General features: G+C 39.5%; 1 protein-coding gene across 7 annotated transcripts in view; it reads right to left on the bottom strand.

Annotated features, from left to right (window-relative positions):
- Window positions 1–18,506, bottom strand: part of SLC8A1 (solute carrier family 8 member A1) — a 306,592-nt gene that overhangs the window by 25,401 nt on the left and 262,685 nt on the right. For all 7 annotated transcript variants that reach the window (XM_084901481.1, XM_084901479.1, XM_084901478.1 and 4 more), the window contains one exon: window positions 17,924–18,199. In XM_084901481.1, the coding sequence (XP_084757607.1) occupies window positions 17,924–18,199 (276 nt within the window). The remainder of the gene's footprint in view (window positions 1–17,923; window positions 18,200–18,506) is intronic.

The raw sequence follows: 18,506 nt of genomic DNA on the forward strand, positions 1-18,506 counted from the left end.
TGTCCAGAAGGAAAGACATCTGGAAGGATGTCCTGTCTAATTAGCATATTATGTTTTTATTATTATAGATAAGCTAAGCGACCAAAACAATGGAAAGACTAGAATGACTAGTCGCTATTACATGCACTGCAGCATGTAATTGGGGCCCATCGGAGTGGGCTGGCCAGACCCTACCTATGTAAGAATCCGTGCACCAGGCCTCTAGTCTCATCTATAAAATATGGAAAATAAATTCTCATTTATCTGCTATAAAGATGTCTAAAAGAAAAGGGGACCCAAGTGCCTTGCTGGTGGGAATGCAGACTGTGGAGCCACTGTGGAAAACAGTATTGAGTTTCCATAAAAAATTAAAAATAGAACTCCCAGTGATCCCACTCCTAGGAATAGATTCTAAGAAACCAGAAACACCAAAAAGAAAGAATATGTGCACCCCTATGTTCATAGCAGTGCAATTTACAATAAGATTTGGAAACTGCCCAAGTGCCCATCAGCAGATAAGTGGATAAAAAAGCTGTGGTACATTTTTATACCATGAAATACTACACAGCTCTAAAAAAGAACTCTTAACATTTGAAACAGTATGGATAGATCTGGAGAGTATTATGCTAAGTGAAATAAGCCAGTCAGAGAAAGTATCATATGATCTCACTCATATGTGAAACCTAATGAACAAAATAAACTAATAGACAAATTGTTCCACGCTTCTATGTCTCTGGATCTGACTGTGGAATCTCAGAAGGAAGGAGGGTGTGTGGGTGGGAAGAGATTAACCAAAGAACTTCAATACATAAACCCATGGACACAGACAATAAGGTGGTAAAGGCCCGGGGTACGAGTCAATCGGGGGGAGAAAGATGACATATGTAATACTTTCATTAGTAAAGGTTTAGCATGGTACATGAAGAAAATTAGGTGAACAAATATTACCTATTGTATTTCAGAATTCTTCTGACAACAAAGGAAATTTTAATGGTATTAAAATCTTACCTTATGGTTTTCTTTAGCTAGGTGATTTAAGATGAATAGATTTCCCAGAATTATGGGGGAATGTGTTTGTCCTTGTCCAGAAATGATGATGGTAAGGACAAAACCAATAGTCAACATTTATGAAGTTTACTATATATGGATTCTCATTTAATACACAAAACAACTGTGTGAGATATTTACTATTTTATCCCCACTTTATAGATGAGAAAAATGAATCACAGGGTCCAGTATTCTTCCCTTATCTGCAGAAGATACTTCCAAACTTCCAGCACAACCAGCAGATGTCTAAAATGGCAAATAGTACTGAACCCAATATATACTATATTTTTTCCTATGCATACATACCTATGATAGTTTAATTTATAAAGTATTAAAGTAAGCACATTAGAAGATTAATAATTATAACTAATAAAATAGAATTGTAACAATATAGTTTGATGAAAATTATGTAGGTATTGGGCCATTATTAAGATAAGGGTGACTTTAACACAAGCACTGTGATATCATGCCAGTAGCCGTCTTGGTCAACAGATCAACTAAGTGACTAAGTGGGAAGCCTAATATAATGTGCAAAGGGATTACTCATACCCTGGGTGAAATAGCAAATTTTAATTTTTTGGACTGTACTTGACCATGGGTAACTGAAACCATGGAGAACCAAGCAGGACAAGGGAAACTACCACATAAGAAAATTTCCCCAAGTTATATAGCAAGTAAGAGGTGAAACTAGGATTCAGACCAAAGGAGGGTGACTTTAGCTGGCAATCATGCTGCTAAACACAAGAGGGTGGGATGTTGACAAGACTAGATAACTGACATCTTACAATAAATGGACCAAAGGTTCAAAGAAAATATTCAGAAAACTGTCATATTCAACTCTGATCGTAACCATACAATGTTAAAGCAGCCGATAATTTGAAAGAAAAGGAATAAATTATTTTATATAGAATTGAAAGAAAGAAATTATTCTACAAAGAAACATCAGCCTGAGTCCTTTTTGCAAAATTTTATAAGCATATGGAACAGAAACATTAAGAGGGTGCTATTTTTCATGGATAGCTCTCATTCTTTAACAATATTTGAGGTCATTGATTGATAAACTTTTTTGATTCTTTAGTTCCTGGCTTTTCCTGACATTACATTTAACACTGTCTTCACAGTATGTAAAAATAGGACTCGAATGAACCTCATTTAAAAATAGCACCAAGATTTTTAATTCTGAATGATCAGTTTATCCTACAATAAACCTTTAATTTAATAATACCAAGTCCATGAAGGTAAAAAATTGGTAAGATTTAGTCAAGCAATATTTTGCTAATTTTGAAAAAGGACTAAAGGAAGAGCAGATGAGGGGCTGAAACAGCTGAATTAGTTGTCATTGTCCTAAGTAATGTTAAACATAACTGAAATTCACCTTTTGCCTCAAAAACAGTCCAGGACTGCTCTGCACAAAACAGTGTCCTCTGGCTTATTTCTCCTTCATCCCTAATAATCTATCATTCCACTTTCTTTATCCTCCTTATATTTGAAGCCAGGTTCTTTCTTCTTTGCTTTATTCTATGGATGGAGCATCAATATCCTATCTGAATCTTCTCAAATCCTCTCCCTCCTTTTCTCAAGTCCTGCATTAGAATTGGTAAAGCCTTTGGTGCCCCAAGCCAGGCTAGAGCTAGTGAGAGCTGAGAAGGATCTGATAGAAAAATCTGGAGAAAAACTGAAACAGAACCCTGCAGGTAGCTTTAATGAGCTACAAAGAAATCTGTGTGATAAGTCTATGGATCCAGACAATACACTGAAGACACCCAACATGTGCCTTAGCGCTGTGAACATTTACCCAGTCCTTTTGTTCCACACAAACACTATCTTTTTAAAGGGATTGCTTTGTACATTATAAGTTTAGGAATACATGAACACTATTAAAAGTAGGCAAATAAAGGCAACCCAAGCAGAAAATATCACATCTATACAATGGAATACTATGCTGCTATAAAAAAGAAGGAACTTGGATGGAACTGGAGAGCATTATGCTAAGCAAAATAAGCCAGTCAGGGAAAGATGATCTCACACATTTGTGGAATATAATAAACTACATAAACTGATGGACAAAAACAGATCCAGAGACAAAGACACATCAATTACCAGGGGTCCTCAAACTTTTTAAAGTGGGGGCCAGATCACAGTCCCTCAGAGAGCTGGAGGGCCGGACTATATGAACTACTAATTCCTACTGTAACACCTTGGCTGCGCTCACTGCCCAAAAAACCTGGCGGGCAGGATCAGACTCCCCTGGAGGCTGCATGTGGCCCGCGGGCCGTAGTTTGAAGACCCCTGAATTAGACTGTCAAACCTCAGAGGGAAGGTAGGAGAGGGTGGGAGTAAAGGGGAGAGATCAACTAAAGGACTTGTATGCATGCATATAAGCATAACCAATGGACATAGACACCAGGGGGGTAAGGGTATGAGCAGAGGGTGGGGTGGGGGATGCAATGGAGGGATAAGGAAACATATGTAATACCTTAATAATAATAATAATAATAAAAAAGAATCTTAAAAACACACTTTACCGATTTTAAACATTTGCCCAGAACTGGCTGTGAGGGAAGTGTATTTGTCTAAGTTTCCTTCCCACCACTCCTGTTGAGCAATAATGGACTTGTAGAGGCAAAATCCTCTCTTAATTTTATATTTTGTGCTACAGCAACATTATATTTTATTTACTAACAGTATGTTTTATTGACTTCAACCCACAATTACTTTGCATATTCACTTGACCAGAGAAATATGTTTTACAGGCTTGGTAAGAGATTTGTGCGCTTGGGAAGGGATGTAACAGCCGAGTCACTCATCATTTGCACTTGGCCTCTTACTAGAGGTACAATTTGTAATGCAAAGAGCATACAACAAGGAGTAGGGCTATATCCAAACTACTAATATGCTATGAGACTGAGCTCTAATGTCAAGTTTTGCCTTTGTCTCTCTCCCAGGCACCTACCACAGCTCTTAGTGGATACTTAATAAAGTCTTTTGATAAATCTTTCATTTTTTACAGAAAATCTTGTAATTTTCAGAGCCACTGACATAGATGTTATGCTATTTGCTCTTCCTGACATTTGAGATGAACAGTACTATCAGCACCATTATTTTTTTTTCAGGGAAGAAAACTGAAGCTCCCTAGGAGTCAGATGGAATGTGAGTGGGGTGGGATTATAATCCACATCTGTGATTCCTGATGCCCAAATCCCTACACTGCAGGCTCATTTCCAGGATCCTTCATCAAATCCTGTTCCTGCCATTACCCCATGCTCTGACTCTTGATAGCTCATTTGATTGCCTAACTTCCAAGGCTGCTGTGGATACCAGAGAGATAAATAATAAAAATGTACTTTTTGAACAATGAAGCTATGCAAATGTGGTTATTGTTTAAACACTTTTGTATTAAATGCAAATGCTCTGCCCTTATGAAATTGTTATTAGTCACTGATGCTTTAATGTGGATCATTTGTTGAATATTACAAAGTCAGAACGAACCTAGAATATTTAGATGGAGAGTGGGTGTTGGGAATGAAAATCCAGGGCACTTGGCACTAGCTGGTAAGGACAGAGGAGGCTATATAAGCATCCCAGCTGCCAGAGACAGAAAACACCAAATACTAGTACATTAAGTCCTCACCTAAGGTCATCGGTAGGTACTTGGGAAACCAAGTTTACCAGACGCCAATCGATATAAACCAGAGTTCAGTTCCATAGGCATCTCTCTCATTTCAAGTTGTTTCATTGTAACAACTTTGAATGAAAGGACATTATTCAAGGACCTGCTATAATTCAAAGGCATTATTGTTTGAAGTGGGACCCAGAAAAAATAACACTTTTTCATAATTTCTAAGACTAGAACTGCCTGGGCAGGTTTGCATTGGGAGAACAAGAGGTCTGAGTAAGTTGCCAAAGATTAGAGGTACAACCAGTCACACCATTATTAAATTACTCCTCCATGCAGCAAGAGCATGCAATGGAGTAAAGATAGCCTCTTCAATAAATGGTGTTGGGAAAATTGGACAAGTACACGCAAAAAAAAAGAAAACAGACCATCAACTTATACCATACACAAGAATAAACTCAAAATGGATAAAGAACTTAAGTGTAAGAAGTGAAACCAGAAAAATCTTAGAAGAAACCACAGGTAGGAAAATCTCCACATCTCTTGTAGCGAGGTGTTTATATACATCACCTAGGACAGTGGTCAGCAAACTGATTAGTCAACAATTAGTCAACAGAGCCAAATATCAACAGTACAACGATTGAAATTTCTTTGGAGAGCCAAATTTTTTAAACTTAAAATTCTTCTAACACCACTTCTTTAAAATAGACTCGGCCAGGCCATGGTATTTTGTGGAAGAGCCACACTCAAGGGACCAAAGAGCCGCATGTGGCCCACAAGTCAGAGTTTGCTGGACCATGGACCTAGGAAAATGGAAACTAAGGAGAAAAATAAACAATTGGGACTGCATCAAAACAAAAAGCTTCTGCACAGCAAAAGAAACCATCAACAAAGTAACAAAAAAGCCCATTGTATGGGAGGACATATTTGCTAATGATACACTGATAAGGGGTAATTTCCAAAATATATAGGGAACTCATACAACTTAACCAAAGGAACATAAATAATGCAATTAAAAAATGGGCAAAGCACCTAAATAGACACTCCTCCAAAGTGGCTAAGAGGCATATGAAAAAAATGCTCAAAGTCAACCAATCATCTAAGAGTTGCAATCAAAAGGACAATGAGGTACCACCTCACACCTGTCAGAATGGCTATCATCAACAAATCAACAAATGACAAGTGCTGGTGAGGATGTGGAGAATAGGGAAACCTAGTCATTGATGGTGGGAATGCAGACTGGTGCAGCCACAGTGGAAAAACAGTATGATATTTCTTCAAAGAACTAAAAATGGAACTCTCATTTGACCCAGTGATCCCACTTCTAGGAATATATCCTAAGAAATCAGAAACACCAATCAGAAAGAATATATGCACCTCATGTTCATAGCAGTGCAATTAATAATAGCTCAGATTTGGAAACAGCCCATGTATCCATCAGCAGATTAAGTGGATAAAAGAAGCTGTGGTACATTTACACAATGGAAGACTGTTAAAAAGTAAGAACTCTTGTTATTTGCAAGGCATGCATGGAGAGCATTATGCTAAGTGAAATAAGCCAGTCAGAGAAAGGTAAGTATTACATGATCTCACTCACATGTGGAATTGTATGAGCAAAATAAACTGACAAACAAAATAGATCCAGAGACATATAAGCATGACATTTACTTTTAAACCTCAGAGGGAAGGTAGGAGAAGGGTGGGTGGGTAGGAAGAGATCAACCAAAGAACTTGTATGCACATATACATAACCCATGGATACAGCTAATAGAGTGGAGAAGGCCTGAGGTGGAGCGTGGGTGTGGGCTAGAAGGGGTCAATTGGGGAGAATGGGGGATATATATAATATTTTCAACAATGAAGATTTTTAAAATAAAAATAGTGCTTTTCACTTTTCAGAACAAATAATAAATAAAATACCCCCTCCATGCATACACACACTATTCCATGATTCCATAATCCTGTTTTATACAACGATGTTCATCCTCATTGCTGTCTGAAATTTTGTTGTGTTTCTAAGAATCTGTCTTCTCCCTCTGGAGTGTGAAATTCATGGGATTAAATATAAAATGTCTGTCTTATTCATCCCTCTACTACCATCCACCAGGTAGAACAGCCTAGTACCCAGCAGGTGCTCATGAAACGTTTGTAGAATGACTAATGAAAACTAGTGCAGAATGGCTCTTAGATCTATGCCTTAGCACTGTATCACATACTGCTTCTTTTGCTTTAATAAAAAATGAAATTCCTAAAGAATACCCTTCAACAATTCTTGCAAAAGGCAAGAATTCCTTCTTTTTCACTGCAGTGTAGTATTCCACTGCGTAGATGTACCACAGTTTTCTAATCCATTCATGCGCTGATGGGCATTTAGGCTGTTTCCACATCTTAGCAATTGCAAATTGTGCTATTTTTTTTAAATTCTGAATATTATTTGACACTAACATTCCACTGTAGACTCAACTCAGGTTTAGAAGTTGTGTAAGACAAAGATTAATTCTTACTTGAAGAACAAGAATACTTGACACAGCAGAAGCTACTGATGTCAGGTTTGTCCCTTTTCTTCCTCAAAGGAAGCTCCAGAAGGACAGACAGAAGGGTGGGCAGTACCTGGAACCACTTCTGTTGTGGCCCACACTGAAGGTGACCCTCTGTGAGCAGCCTGAGCTGATGGCCTCCAGTTTGACAACGGGTAATTTAGGGGTTTTGGGTTGCCATATTTCAGCCATGGTGCAGAGATTCCTTCATAGAAGGACATTTCCATGACCCTTTGCACATTTATGGTTATTTGTTGTTTTGCAACTGAAAAGCAGGAATGAAAAGGTACAATTAGTCCTCTGCTGGGCCCATTTGCAGACCCCAGTAGAGGTCATTTTAGCTCAGAACTACAACTTGTCCTGTTTGTTGTCTCAAGCTGTGATTTTTCCCAGTGATAACCTAATAGTAGCTTGCAATTTATGGAACACCCTGCCCCAAACCCCCTTGGGCTCCAGAGGGCATTGGGGGTGGGGTGGGGAGAGCTGTTAAGAGGGCAGAAGCAAACACAACATGTAATTTCCTGATTGTAAATAACACCACCAAAATAAGCTATTTTCCTCTAGTGCACACAATACAGTGTTCATATTTGCTGAACTAAACAAATATGGTCACCAATAGATTTAGCATTTCTGGATCTTGGGCCAGAAAAGGTGGCTGAACAATGTGAAGGCATTTTATAGATTTAAATCTTTTTTTTTCTGGAATAAAGCAGAGTATAAACAAGTCATATATAGTTTATGTTTCATTCCCGGGAAAAGGCAGGATGTGAAGTCTGTGGGCTCAGGAATAACGATGGTATTCCAGCTGGTATCGGGCATAAATGCCAAGCACCATGATTTCATAGCTATCATATGCACTATCTCCAGCAGATATTAAAATTCTTTTATGGTCATGTGTAAAATTTGCCTTTTAAATTGAGTTAGCATTTTATTTGCCTTCTCTTCTAAAAATACCAATGGGCCTTACATTTATTTTGTTGCTCATGCAGTGCCCATGACGTGGCAATTAAGTTAGGCTTTTTTATAGCTCACATTTTTTAATTTGAATTCAGTCTGTGTCATAACAAGATTGTGTCATTCTTTGTGCAGGGAAATCATGTGCATGCAGAGCCTCTGTTCAATAGGCGTTGGTCTCTGCTCTCAGCCTCATGGTTTCCCTGGACTTGTATTGATTCAGGGTGACCTGTTGGGGTCATGGAAGGGAGTAGAAAGCTGAACTTGAGTTAACTCCTTAGCACTGAGTTCTGACCAACTAACTGATCTGGCCAAGGACATTAAGCATTTACATATCATCAAATATGGAGTGTTATCCCAAGATTCACAGGACTAATTCTAAGTACCATTGCATAATATTTTCTCCAGCAATTCCTATTATAACAGACAAGATTACTGTTGTGGGGAGGATAGTGGATTGTGTTAAAAGGTATAAAAATCCATATACATAGGGAGAACCAAGGTGGTGGCGTAGGTAAACATATATTTACCGCCTCCCACAACCATATCAAATTTATAACTAAAATTCAGAACAACCATTATTCAGAACCACCTGAAAGCTGGCTAAATGGAAGTCCTACAACTAGAGAAGAGGAAAGCACACTGAGACTGGTAGGAGGGGCAGAAGCATGGAACAGGCTGGTCCAACATCCACGTGTCCTTTTTTTTTTTTTTTTTTTTTTAATTGGTCAGGAGATTATCTCTGCAGAGGCCACTGTGAGGAGCAAGGAGTCCCAGTTGTTAAAGATGCAGGCTGAGGCCTCGATTTGGAAGTAAAAGAAAAAAACAGTGGTCCTTAAAAGTTTTCATTTTCATTGTCTTATTTTCAAATGTGAAAAAGGAGAAATGCACATCAACATTTATAAGATTTGTTTGAAATGCACACTCTTTGTTAATCCTCACAGAGCTAATGCATTTGCTAAACTTGATGCTTGCTCCCTTTAGAACACACTTGAGACTAAAGAGAAAATTTATATTTATTCACATAACTCATGCACAACACCAAGTCTTCAAACACAAAACACACACACACACACACACACACCCCTGTTCACACCTGTACACATTATGTTTCTGCCAACCGTCCTTGCTCTGGCTAACCTACAGTATGTAAGAAGGCTCAAATAGAGATCAGAATGACATTGTTTTAGCTCCCCTTCTCTTACCCTGTGACTCTTGTGGGACTGAGTGGAGGTAGCTGGTGTAGGGATGGGGCACTATCCAATGGCTCTGTAGAGCATCATGCCCTTCTCCCCACCCACCTCCTGGGAGATTGACATCATTGTTATCATCCTAGTCCCTCTCCAGCCTTGTGCTCAGTGCTAGGTGCCCAAGCAGTGTGGCCAACTGAGAAAATAAATCAAACAAACAGCAACAACAACAACAAAAAACAACCTTAAAAGTATTGAATACAAACTCTTCTATTGAGCAGAAAGAATAAAGGATAGAAATAGTTTTAGAGTGGACCTTTCCCAGTTTTTTTTACAAGATGCTCTGGGCCACTTGAACTGCCTAAATTAACAAACACTGGGGAAGAGAGTGTATACTAGTTGTCCTCGTGTTTCAATTTTTTCAGGCAGGAAATGCTAAGCATTTATGGCTATAGAAATAGGCCTTTGTTCATTTCTGAGATTTTTTTGAAGTAGGTGTTTTCCATGTCAAAGGGAATAATGACAAAGTCTGACTTCAAGGAGCTAAAATATGAACTCATTGCTGCATGTTTTAAAAGTGGAAAATACTAAAATAGAAGGAAAGAAGGAAATGAGTAATTTTCCAAAAATTGTGAGATCCATGGGAAAGCTTATGCAAAGCTTATCTTAAAAATAAATCCAAGGTAGAATGATAGAGGGTGTATTATATGAGGAGAAAGAATAACAATAATATGTATTCCAGAATTTACAAACAATATAAACTTGGGCTAAATATGGGCAAATCATATTCTTTCTGAGTCTCAATTTCCTCATGTGACTGAGGAGGCTGGTGCTCCGTATCATATAAGCTGTCCAGTGGCCTTTCCACGGGGCCCCCACTGTGGACGCCCGTGGATGTGGGACTCAGTGTGGGTCCAGGAGTCTCAGTTAGACTATGGCCACACTTTGAGTAGGTGTCATACAACCTGCACAACCATTCGAGTCACTTTAGAACCCACTGAGAAACAAAGCAGTGGGACATAATAAACTGTAATAAACGTGTTACTTAATTATGCTCTAGAATATCTTAGTTTCAGAATAATTAGAGGTCAGGATATTAAAAGATGAAAAATTTAAATCATCAATAGCTAATTATTTTTTTGTCACAAAAACAAATAATATGTTTTCTAGCACAGTGACAAAGAGGAAATCTAACTTTCGAAAGAAAAGTATAAGGGACAAAAATAAATAAATTTTTGGGAGGAGGAGGCAAATAGCTTCACCTCACTTTAATCTAAATAACTTAATATACACTGAGCGACAAGATCATCATGATCTCTGAATGCATAATAATCAGGCCACTGCCGAAGCCGGTTTGGCTCAGTGGTAGAGCGTCGGTCTGCGGACTGAAAGGTCCCAGGTTCGATTCCGGTCAAGGGCATGTACATTGGTTGCGGGCACATCCCCTGTAGGGGGTGTGCAAGAGGCAGCTGGTCGATGTTTCTCTCTCATCGACGTTTCTGGCTCTCTATCTCTCTTCCTTCCTCTCTGTAAAAAATCAATAAAATATATTAAAAAAAATAATCAGGCCACTCATATATATATATCGATATATATATATATATATATTTCAGAGGCCCGGTGCATGAATTTGTGCATAGGTGGGATCCGGCCAGCCTAGCCAGGGAGAGGGGACATGGGCGGTTGGCCATCCTGCCTGCTGGTCAAACTCCTGGTCGAGGGGACAGCTGGCATATTAGCCTTTTATTATATAGGATATACACTGAGTGGCCAGATTATTATGCGTTCAGAGATCATAATAATCTGGCCACTCGGTGTATAATATATATGGTGTTTATGCCTTGAATCCAATGGAACTACAAGATGAATTTAACTTCTTTCTCTACTCATAAAACTTTCCCCATTCATCCTCATTTTCTCATGGTTTTTATTACTGTTAACATTTTAAGATTTAAACTCAGTGTAAATAGTGAAAATTATTTCCTGCATTTTGTAGCAATTGTCAGTTACAAAATGCTCTGAGATCCATATTACTAATCTTATCATTGGCTCTATTTAAATTGCCATAAATTATTATGCCTATTTTATAGGCAAGAAAAGCAAGGCTCAGAGTTAATAGATGGATTCCTGCCACACAGCGAATAACAGAAGTTCAGTCCCTGAATTCAATTCTAAAGCTTTTGTCACCAGACCCCTCGGCACCTCTTCATGACCACTGTACTACAAGAGTGAAGTAAACAGTTGGCATAATCAGTTGTCTATAAAATTCTTTCGATAATATTCAGAAGTCTGGAAATGACCTAATTTTAAAGTGGCATGAATTTTCTCTCAAAGTTTTATTTCTAAAACATTTCTACTTACAAAATAGAAAAGAAAAACAAAACAAAAAAAAAAACAACAACAAACCACAACTGTAAAATAGTCTATTTCTTTTCCACTTAAAAATCTCTTGAGTGAAATAATTCCTACTTGACAGAACCCAAAAGATATTCAAAACACTCCAAGCCAGCCGAAAATCTGACAATGCCAGAGGTGAAGGGACAGCCTGCTGTGTTCAGTTTTTAAACTGCTCTGGCCCTAGGAGTGAAATTTGCCCAAGGGGAGATACAGGGAGCAGTAGGCCAGCCTTGGCCCCAGCTCCATCAAGGTGTCTGGAGAAAGACCAGGGCAGGACTTTGGGTGGTAAAAACATTCCCAACTCTTCAGCACCTAAGAGTTTCCTGAGTAATTAAGGAAGAATTCTCACTTTTTTGAATCCAAGAGGAGCAAGAAATCAAAGTACAATCCATATTTGGAACCTAGTATAGAAGCTGGAATGTCTTGACTTGATACACCCAGGTTTTATCCAAGTAAATAACGGTATGCTAAAAGAATGTGCCATTCCAGGTGGTCTTTTGCATTAAAAAAAAGAAGAAGAAAGGAAAAAAAAAAAGCTGGGTTCCCAATGTTCCTTTTTATTTTTTTTTTTCCTCTTGAATTTTGAAAGTGTTATTCCACAGAAGCCATGTGCTGTAACATAGCTATGAACACAGGCCAGGCCATTGCAAAATGCCTGTTTAGTACTCCAAAGAGTACGCCTAACGTTTCAAAGTGCCAAGCTGAGTTCTGAGTCCTGGAAGCAGGGATTATTGCAGAGAAGAAAATAAAGGCAAAAAAATAATATCTTGTTCCTCATCAAAGTTCCCACCACAGCTAAAATTATGCAAGAGAAAAAAATGTTTCTATTCTGAGCTTGTTGGTGTTCTTAGGTCACCTTTGCCCCCTCTTACTATAATACCCTCCTCAGACATACTCTATTCCTCAAAAACAAGCCACACTATAGAATTTTCTACTGTTTATCTCCCTGTCATAACTTTCTTAGTTGTCTCTAGCAGGTATTAGGAAGAAAGCAAGCTGACTGAACTAACTCATACTAATGTGTAAATGACTTACTGTACATTCATCTATACACACAACAAACACAAATTGCATTACTTATGTTAGTTAGGCATTATTCTAGCAGCCAGGGATATGGCAGAGAGAAAAAAAAGAAAGAAAAAAAAAAAGAACAAGTTTTCTGCTCCCATGAAGTTTACATTTCAGTGAGGAGAGTCAGACAATATTTATTTGTATAAATAAATAAACACAGGCAGAAATAAATTCAGAGAATAAGGTGATTTACTAATACAGAAGAGCTGGGAGACCAATTCACATTGCATGGCTAGGAAAGGTCTCTTTAAAGAAGTGTGATTTAAGATGAGATGTAATGGAGACAAAGAGCCGGTCTTGTATAAATGAAGGAAAGGGCGTTTTAGAAAGCTAGCTCAGCCCTGAGGAAGGAACGGACTTGGCGTGTGGAGGACAGTAAAAGACTATGGGGCTGAGGAACATGGGAAAACACGGAAGATAGCAGAGCTGAGTCACATAGGTCTTTACAAGCCAGAAGTATGCTTTTAAGGTTTCTTCCAAGTGAAATAGGAAGCCCTTGAAATGTGGCCTGATTTATATCTTAAAATAGTCTATAGCAGCCCAGCCAATGCAGTTCAGTGGTAGAGTGTTGACCTATGAACCCAGAGGTCATGACTCGATTCTTAGTCAGGGCACATGCCTGGGTTGCAGGCTTGACCCCAGGTAGGGGGCGTGCAGGAGGCAACCCATCAATGATTCTCACATTAATGTTTTTATCTCTATCTTTCTCTTCCTCTCTTAGATAAAAATATATTTAAAAAACAACAACAGTCTATAGCAGAAGCATGAAGAGAGAAGGCTAGGGCACAGGTCTGAGTGACAGAGAACTACTGTCTAGACCAGAGGGTAGTGGTAGACAAGGAGCTAAGTGGATTTGACCAAGCCGGAAAGATCTGCAACTGTTTTACATGGACTGACTGCGGGGATGAGGAAAAGGAGCCAAAGTCACCTGGTTTGATGATGGTACCATTTTCCCAAGAAAGGCAAAATCTGGAAAAACATGGTTTGGTTGAAGGACGCTGAGCTGAGGCAGTGGAAATCAACAGTTCTATTTTGAACATGGTAATTTTGAGCTGCAAATTACACATCTGGCATTGATACAGGGAAGGCAGTTGGTATATGAATCTAGACTTGGGACATTTGAAGCTGGAGATACACATTTGGTAATCGTTGGCATACTGATGGCAATGTGATGGCCCAGGCCAGGGAGCAAGGGATGAGAAGAGAAGAGGGCTGGAGACCAGGCTTTGGCTCACCCCAACTGCAATCTACATTTTACTTTAAAAAAATAAACTTTAATCACATGGCTGCCACACTTTCAAGAATTTATGAAGACAAGAGATGAACAGAGGTGTAAAGAGACTGTTCAGGACTCTTCTCCAGGCCCGTAGCTCTGTAAAAGGTGATTCAGGAAAAGCAGGTCCTTCCTCTACTAACCTGTCTGGGTCTTGGAGCTCTCTATGCATACCTGAGGTTGAGGGGAGTGTAGACCCTCAGGAATCTTTCTCTGCCAGGAGGTTAGAATGAGCATTTGTTCCCCCGTTGGTATGAGAAGGAAGCTCTGTCTCACCTACAAAGTCATAAGCTCTTTTCCATTATGGATTTTCAGCAATTTGGTAAAAAAATACTTCAAATGATATTTAATCCTGCCTTCAGGCAGGGAATGTTTCCAATGCCCTTCAGGCCATCACAAGCTAAGAACCCAAGACTCCAACCTAGAAAGGGGCAGCTGTGAATGGAACACTCCCCAGGAGCTCTTCTCTTTCAGGAGAAGGGTCAAGACATCAGCCTAATGGATGCACGCAACAGACTGACAGATCTCAGAGGGAAGGAGAGAGAGAGGAGGACAGGAAGAGATCAAAGAATACACATGCATATATGCATAGCTCATGGACAGTGACAATAATGTGGTGAGGGCCTAGGGGATGGGCAGGGCTGGGTGGAAGGAGGCAAAGAAGGTATGGGGCCACAGCTATAATAGAGACAACAATAAAAAGAAAAGAAAAACAGTTTTGCTTCATATATTTGAATTCTAATGCTATCTTGAAATAATAAATATGTACTGAAAAAAAATAAAATAAAAGACAGCCTAGAGCAAAAGTTGGGCCCCAGGACCACGGCCAGTTAATAGGAGACTATGAGCAAAGAGGAACAGCGTTCCTCATCCTCCCTCTGCCTGTAGCAACTGGGCTTTGTCATCGGGGGAACAGCAGCATTCTTTTTTTCTTTTTCTTTTTCTTTTTTTAAATTCTGGAGATAAAATAAAGCACTGCTCGGAATCATCAGTGAGGAAAAGTCAGAAATATTATGTTCATTCAGCATCTCGTTCAATTTGCACAGCTGCTTTTTGACAAGAAAAGTCTGTTTATATAGATATGATTATTTGCGATTGCCTATGAATACATTGTTTGGGGAACATGCTGCACAGCTAATATTGGAACAAATTAGAGAAATTCTCCCAACAGCAGAGCAAAGAAATGTGTATCCCGATGGGAAGAATTTACGGTGGTGCAGGGAAAGCATTTCGGCAACAAATGAGTCTGTTGTATTCCCCCCAACAGGCTTTCTTACCTCTTGATGACTCTCCCTGGGAACTGAGCTGGTTTTAAGTGGCAGAACAAATGATCCTCCAAACCCTGAGGTTTACTGTAATCCACATTTTGTGTTACAGAAAAGTATTTTTTAGTCCTATGATGGGCACACCATCCAAAAGCATTCATACAAAAGATGCCGGGAGCCATTTTGGAAGATTGGTGTTAGAAAAAGGAGCCAGTTTTGAGATATTGAGATGAGACATTGGTGTTAGAAAAAGGAGCCAGTTTTGAGATATTGAGATGAGACATTTTTTTTTTTAAACAAGGATTTGATGTAGGAAAAGCATTTTTCTAAATCCTTTTGAAAGCAAGAGATGCATTCGCTAGGACCAACTGCTGACTTTGAAAAACTGTGACTGGGGACTTAATTTTGCCTTCATTACCATAATTTGAACATGTTCTCCTCAAGGTTAAGGCCACAGCCAACAACAGTATGTGCTAATCTGGGCACCATTTGACACAGTGACTTAAGCCTTAGGCAAAGTAGACCCCAAGCATTTAGTTCTTTTGGTTGTATATATGTTCTATAAACAAAGCAACTTAAAATATGAGTATTTTACATTTTTCCCCTTACTTGGTAAATTTCTGGTCATTTCTGGAAAAAAAATTCAAAATAAAGACCAAACGTGGAACTGCTAGAACAGAGCAGAGGTTGAGAGGCAGCCTGCCCTGCTCGGAGGATGGGCAGTTAGTCAACTGGAAGACTTTGCATAGCCCTGCTCCCTAGGGCAGGAGTAAGAGTAGGTCCTAAAATCCCCTGGCTCCCCCATCAACTTAGATGGACGCCAAAACCAAGCCAGAAGTCTGAGCAAATATGCCAGGCCTGTGTTTAGGACCCCCAAATTGTCCAACAGTTGGGTAGCACATATGCACTGGCTGACCAGATACATACTTGTCAGATCCTCCTAAGCTATGCAACATAACTATTCACAAAAGCTACTATTTTATTAAATTCCTTCCATGTCCCCGAAGCTTTACTAGTTGTACAATATATAAGTGTTTTTTTCCAGTCCTTACTGCATTTCTAAGTATGATTATCCCAGTTTTACAAATAAAGAAACTGAGGCTCAGAGAAGATAAGTAACTGATGCTCAGTCACTGAGAGGATGTGTATCTGAGTGGAAAACAACTAGAGCATTCTAGCAAACAGACATACATGATTTAAACCAGTGTTTCCCAAACTTCTCTCATGATGAGAATCACCTGGTGGAGTTGTTAAAACACAGATTCCTGAATCCCAACTAAGAAGTGCTAAACTAGAATTTTTGGGAACATATAGGTAAAATTGTATACTTAACTAGTGCTCTAAGACAGATGTTATATACAGAGCACTAAGTGCTCTAAGACAGATGTTATATACAGAGCACTAAGTTAGGTATGCAATTTTACCTATATGTTCTCAAAAATTCTAGTTTAGCACTTCTTAGTTGGGATTCAGGAATCTGTGTTTTAACAACTCCACCAGGTGATTCTCATCATGAGAGAAGTTTGGGAAACACTGATTTAAACTGTACTTGTTTTCAGATTCAAAACCAAAAGCCAAGGTTGCTAACTATGGCAAGTAGAAATCACAGCGTTTACAAAAGGCTGTGATAACTATGGAATGTTGAATGGTACCATTACCAGGGCTGTATTTCCCCTTAACTCCTGCCTTTCCCCCAGGTCAAGTACTGGAACACCTGTCCTTGACTTTCTACTTGGTAGAGAATGCGGGGTGCTCAAAGTTAATACCGTACATCTGTCAAGATGTCAGCTAGTGCTGAGTAAGAGGCCCAGAACTTCACTTACAATAAGCTCTGATGTGCACCAGAATCACCTGTGAGCTCAAAACACACATCTTTTTGGCCCAGGCCTTCTGATTCCATAGGTTAGTGGTGGGTCTCAGGCATTCACATTTTTCTTTTAAAGAAGCTCCCAGGTCATTTTGATGCCCACCAACGTTTTAAAATTACTGCTGTTAATGTCATGTTTGGGAGGATGGTTTCTTACAGAAGTCTGCACAACCATAATGAGAGACAGTTGTGGGCTGGAATGCATGAAGGGACATCCAGGAAATGTGCACTTTGTGAGGTTACTTTTTCCCTGTCCCCATCAAGGTCTGCCTCTTTTTATTTACTCCATTAATACTTGAATCAAGAAAACATTAAGTCGGGTCTTCAGTAAGTATTTATCATAGTTACCCAAGGAATACAGAGTTTCAGGGAAAGCATCCAAACTTTACTAATTATATAAAAGGCGGAAATTTTGTTCTTGAACATGATTCTGTAATTTTGTTTTGTTTTTGTCCTTTTGAAAGGGCTAATTGTATTAGGAACCTCATCTACCAATCTATCCATCAGATCAACTTGTCCTCACCATGCAGGCCATGCTGGCCCTCTGGCAATGCTTTCCTGTCAGCATCATGATACCGATCAGCTTTCTAACCTTGAAAAATGCCATGACTATGTCCTAGCAGTGACATTATTTATGCCTTTGGGCCCCTGTCTTTCAGAGGCCTGGTTTGTTACCACGGTCCTTGCGTTTGTTAGGCAGGATAAGGTCATAAGGCGTATTCCCTACCTGGTACTGAAGTTCCGAGTGCCACGAACACGACCGCAGTCACCGAATCTTTCAGGCCAATGGTACAGCCGAAGTGGGAAGCCAGGTCGCCAATGAAAGCTGTCAGGACGCCAATCATGATGATGGAGACAATGAAGCATGCCCAGCCGTTCCAGTATTCTGTGGGGGGCACGAAGGCAAAGAGGACCTTCCAGAACACAGTCAGGAAGTGCATCACGTAATCGAAGCAGGAGGGCAGCTTCTCCTCCCCACATTCGTCGTCGTCATCATCTTCCCCTAGAGAGAAAGGAAAGAGGCACATTTCATCACTACTTCTGCTCTCAGGGTCTCCCTCCAACCCCTCCTTCCTAGGCCTGTCACCCTCCCCTCTGAGTGACCCCAGAGGCCCTGAGAGGTGGGTGAAGCTCAGCGTTTTCTAAGAGTCAATCATAATGAAACGATTATTGTATCATACTCAAGGTCATGCTCACTGTCATGGATTAATGGCAAAAAAGATTTAATCCCCTCCACACGGTTCTGGTTATAAGCAATCAACACACCCTTTCTGTTCTCCTGTCACCTCCGGGGAGATTTGTCACTTCAG

The sequence above is a fragment of the Pipistrellus hanaki genome (assembly GCF_964339955.1).
Source record: "Pipistrellus hanaki genome assembly, chromosome: 12".
Lineage (NCBI taxonomy): Eukaryota > Metazoa > Chordata > Mammalia > Chiroptera > Vespertilionidae > Pipistrellus > Pipistrellus hanaki.